This window comes from Anarhichas minor, unplaced genomic scaffold (assembly GCF_050575085.1).
Source record: "Anarhichas minor isolate MPS153535 unplaced genomic scaffold, ASM5057508v1 ptg000043l, whole genome shotgun sequence".
Classification (NCBI taxonomy): Eukaryota; Metazoa; Chordata; class Actinopteri; order Perciformes; family Anarhichadidae; genus Anarhichas; species Anarhichas minor.
Window position 1 is genome coordinate 4,223,550 of NW_027466489.1, and position 5,194 is coordinate 4,228,743.

General features: G+C 40.7%; 1 protein-coding gene across 1 annotated transcript; it reads right to left on the reverse strand.

Moving 5' to 3' along the window:
* Window positions 1-3,693: 3,693 nt before the first annotated feature.
* Window positions 3,694-4,974, reverse strand: LOC142970258 (putative G-protein coupled receptor). Its single transcript, XM_076110370.1, has one exon. The coding sequence runs from the start codon at window positions 4,972-4,974 to the stop codon at window positions 3,694-3,696; it is 1,281 nt and encodes a 426-aa protein (XP_075966485.1).
* Window positions 4,975-5,194: the final 220 nt, after the last annotated feature.

The following is a 5,194-nucleotide window of genomic DNA, read 5'->3' on the forward strand; positions in this document are numbered from 1 at the left end:
GCTTCCCATCTGACATCAAAAGAAAAAAAAAACTGTGAAAACTTGTTTATTTTTTTAACACTGGATTATCTGCACAAAATACCCCTCAAATGCCAAACAACCAACAAAATTGGATGCAGTAAAAAAACACAATTTGTCACAGTATGTGTGTGCTAACATTTGCCACACAATGGAAAAAGGAAAAGAACAATTAAGGATATAAAGCTTCATTGGGTCAGATATACACACATTCCCTTTGACAAAGTATCAATTATTCATCACGAAATAAAAAAAGAAAGAGCTCAACATTTGGGGAAATAAGCTTATTCGCTTGCTTGCTGAGAGTTAGATGAGAGGACAGATTCATCTTTCACCTGTCAATTGAACATGAAGCTACAGCCAGCAATTATTCTTCTAACATTTTAGTTGCTGGCTAAAGCTTCATAATCAACAGATAGACATGAGAGTGTTGTTCAGCGTATTTCCAAACATGTCATATTCCTTTGAAGAGTGTTTTTCAGAGGGCCTGTGATATGTACACGTGTCTCATAATAGCTTTGGGCCCTTAATTAATTCGTTTTTGGGACCTGAGTGCACTGAACACGAGGTTCTGCTGCGTGAAGCTCGATAAAGATGGTGGGCAGATGTCATGTTATATGTGTACATGCAGTTCTGAGGGAAGTCGTGCTGTGACTGGAAGGTCTGATGAAATAATGTGCTTCACTCTGTTGTACAGCACCATCAATCACACCTCCTCCCTTTGATTCTTCAGGAGTGGTCTCTCTTAATCACTGTCAAACAGACAGCACAGGGTGCAGCACACAGAAGAACATTGGGTCTTTTCAGATTTACCATTGAGGACAGACAAATAACAAACCCCACTCGGCTGAGCCTAAGCCATGAATTCTCATTTTCTATAGAGAGTGGACTCGTGTTTGATCTACAATGATTATGCTTTTGAAAGAGGTGTACAGCCAATTTGATTGTCTTGATTTAATAAAAGCCGCCACTGAGATGGGAGGTCCTTCACTTTAATTAGCAACTTATGAAGACTGCTCAGGCTCAAATATTCATTAGACCGAATCGCACACTTTGGAAGCTGGGGGATAAAACAGGCAGTCAGCTCTTTGAGCTGGATTTTTATTTTGTTCGTATCATTGCATTACATACAGTACATCATATTCAAAAGATTAGTAACTTAAGTACAGTGTTTTATTCTCTTTCTGAGAAAAGAAGGGGCAAAAACTTGATCAATGCGATTGAGGATTTCCAGCCCATTAAATAAAGATATTCTATATGTTGTTTGTATCCTTTTATACACATTACCCTCAAAAATCAGCCAGACATATTTGGTATCTTTGCAAAGTTTTGGAACTTTACAACAATTAAAAATGAAGCTCTGCGGGTTTCAATAAAGTTTTGCGTGCGCAGCATAAATTTATAATGAAGTTGGTAAACAAAACATATAAGAGTTGATGAAGTGGACATTTAAAACATTCAACCTGTATGAGAAGAGCAGCATAGAAAAACAGAAAAATACACATCTTCTTTATATGATTGTGGTGACAATGATGACATGTAAGTGTGTGTGTGTGTGTGTGTGTGTGGGGGGGGGGGGGGGGGGGGGGGGGGGGAGATAATTGTGCACATAATAAAGTGCACAGCCTCTGTTTATGTATAACAAACCTCCATGCAGGTGTAAATCACTGCTGGTTTCTTGTTTTATTATGTTAGCTTTGATGACTATATTTGACTGTACTTGTTATGAAAGTTGCATTGTTACAGTAAACTCTGCAGCACATACGTAAATGTGTTTACAGCCAGGAACCATTAAATGGAACTGCGTTATCTTGCTTTGAACATTTCCGGGTATCTATAAAATACTTGTGTTTCAGGATTTCAGTTTGTGTGTGTGTGTGTGTGTGTGTGTGTGTGTGTGTGGGATGTCTTTTCTGCTGTCTGTTAGTGCACAGTCTTATATAGTTGTCTCTTTTGTCATTGTTATTTCCCTGTTATTTTTACATGTTTACATGATTTATGTTTATATCTCTAAGTTGATGGTGTTTACAGGGTTGGTAAAACTTTAGCTCAGCGTGCTCTCTTCATTTGTCGGCATTCATCAGCGTGTCTATCCGATGATATCCCTTAATTAAGTCTCATCTGTGTAGAGCTGCAAAATATTCACCACAGATACATCAGCACATCATCATCTAACTGCCTTCATTGAGTGAATAGTATTAATGATTAAACTAGTTTAACAAGAACAAACGTACCATTATTTAATGTTCACAGTGTTTGACAGGTTGTCGTGATAGATAAATGATTCTAAATATAAATAGTTGTTGATCTGCCAGTGTACACATATTAAGAGGGTATTAGAGACAACCACTTCACCTGTTATGAAATGGCATTATCTCCTTCTATAATCACGCGGTAACTGGGTTCAGTCTTAGTCACAGGCTTTTCATAAATGGACACACGGAGGTCAGGACCCAGAGAGTCTGCACAGTAACACGATGTCAAACATACACAGAAAACGTGCACATGCATGAAAATCTCATGTTGCTAATGCAGATGGCTCTTTTTACTGCTTTTTGTAATCGGAGAGAGATAAGAATTTCTCTTTTACACTTGAGAGCATTTAGTTGGCACACTCCTCCAAAGCGATTTACAGAGAGTGAGCTTGAGGATACTTTGACAAATTGACAGGACATGTGACTTTTAATGGAGAGGCTGGCTGTTGATCTCGTGGTTACGGGACAGTTGGATCACCTGGCTGCCCCTCCACCGCTACAGGCTGCTCAAGTAAGATTAATGATTAGAAGTGAACAGATTGTAGTGAATCATTTTATGCTACAAAGTTATTGGTGAAAATAACCAGTCAACTTTCTTGCCCACGTTTAATCTGTTTAGAAGGCCTACAGACCAATGTGCTATGCACATATAATATTTACTGTAAGATAAAATGCTTACTTGCTAAGAGCTGCTTAAATTATGAAAGTAACCAGTGTTTATTTGCACATTTAAAGCAATGAGAAACGATACATTTTTTAACAAAACGTGATGTGTTCATAGAGTACAATAAATAAAGTTCACACGAATTCCTGCAACATAAATACAACATAACAACACTGAATAAGTTGTACAAAGAATACTGCTGCTATGTTGATAACTCCTCTAAAAACAGGTAGTCTTGAGAACTTGTGAAAAATGAATGACTGCTCACTCATATCCTCATTATAAATCCCTCATTTCTGAGAAAGTATTTACCTGTAGATCTGTATACTGATTATATTGTCATGACTTACTATTCAAGTATAATATGATATTTGTGTTCATTGCTTTTTCATAAAATATATGTAATGATTGGTGGTTTAAAAAAATGTAACTTTGTTTTAGTAGCTAGTAATAACAAAGTGTTCCTTATAAGATTAGTAACTTACGGTAGTTTACACACAAATACAGTAACAATAATTCAATAAACGGTGTCCATAGCTTTCTATTCCAGTAGTGTGTCTGAGTGTGATCTTTATAAAAGGAAAAAAGTGTATCAAATTTCATAAACAGTTCATTTCTTATATCTTAACTTTCATTGTATGCAGATACAGTTAACAGAGGTATTGCAGACAGTCATTAAGTACTGGGTCACTTGTTATTTTGTAGCTGTGATAGTCCTGCAGGCTACTAATGCTGTGGCACAACAGTGAGGTATATCTAACTGAACTCTTCAGGGATCTGTCCTGGTATCCTGAAATCAGTCTGCCCTGTTTGATCCAGAGTGCTTCTGGGACTGGATGTGGCAAAGCTTGCACGTGTCTCAACTGTGCAGCTGGTCCTATGGAGGAACTGCAGGAAGTTCTCGTGGCCTGAGCCCTCATGGCTGGACACGGCCAGCTCCACTGGCCGAGCTGAGTAGCAGCGCCTGAGCTTGCAAAGTTCCTCCCTGATCTGCCGGTTAAGAAGCCCATAAAAAAATGGGTTAATAGCAAAGGAGGAGTATGCAAGCCAGGTGACTGTTTCCTTCAGGTCAACTGGAATTTGGGGTGTTGCATCTATCATCAGATATAGGTGAAAGGTGAAGTAAGGCAGCCAGCAGATCAGAAACTGGCCAACGATAACCACCAGCGTGAGAGCAGCTTTACCTCCACCAAAAGGCCGGTCACGCATAATCCTACGTGGGGCGTTGCGGGTTGTGATGATGGTAGTCTGGCTGTTTATTGAGTCAGAGCGATGCTTCACTTGACTGTTTGTCCACAAGGGCAGGGGTCCATGCTGGCGGGCAGCCACACGGGCCACCTTGTACACATTACAGTAGACGGTAAAAATCACAACAGCAGGCAGGCAGAAACAAGTAACACAAAAGAACACAGAGAAGACTTGTCTGTGGTCACTGTGGCTCCAGTACAGCGAGCAGTGTGCGGCACTGATGGAGCTCAGGCTGCCATAGGACGGCCACCCGAACACGGTGGACAACCCCAGCACGGCAGAGGCCACCCACACCATCACTATCACGGCTGCAGTGAGTTTCAGCGTCATCTTGACCTCATAGCGCATGGGGTGGACGATGTAGTAGTAGCGCTCCACACTGATGGCTGTGATGGTGAAGATAGAGGCAGCCATGAGGATTACATTGAGGAAGGCGTAGACCTTGCACTCTAGTACTGTGAACACCACACCAGCAAAGTACGGGGAGCTGGACACAATCCCAAGGGGCATGAGCAAGATGGCACACAGCAGGTCCACTGCACACAGGTGGCACACAAAGACAAATTTCCTGAGATGGGGGGCTTTAATGACAACAACCAGAACAGCAGTGTTGGCAAGAAGTGCCAGAACATTCAGGGTCACCATGAAAAATATCCCTGCCAGGTCCTTGAAGCATGTCTGCGGGTTGGGAAGGGTGCCCAGCTGTCTGCTGGGAGCTGAGGGCATCGGTGCCCAAACAGTGGTGCTGTCATTGTACTGAGGGTTCAGAAATGAACTGCTTTCCTCCATGATTCATAGTAAAGGTTTCAAAGTAAAAGTACACATCTGTATTCCAGACTCCCTCATTGTTCAGTAATGAGGCCGAAGAATCCTTAAGACATCAAATGAAGTACTCTTCACTCCTGTGTTGGAGAAAATAAAGTGACTTAAAAGATTAACATATATTTCCAATCATGTTCAATAAAGACTACATTTATTCTTTAAACCTGCAGTAATTAGTGGAAACCAG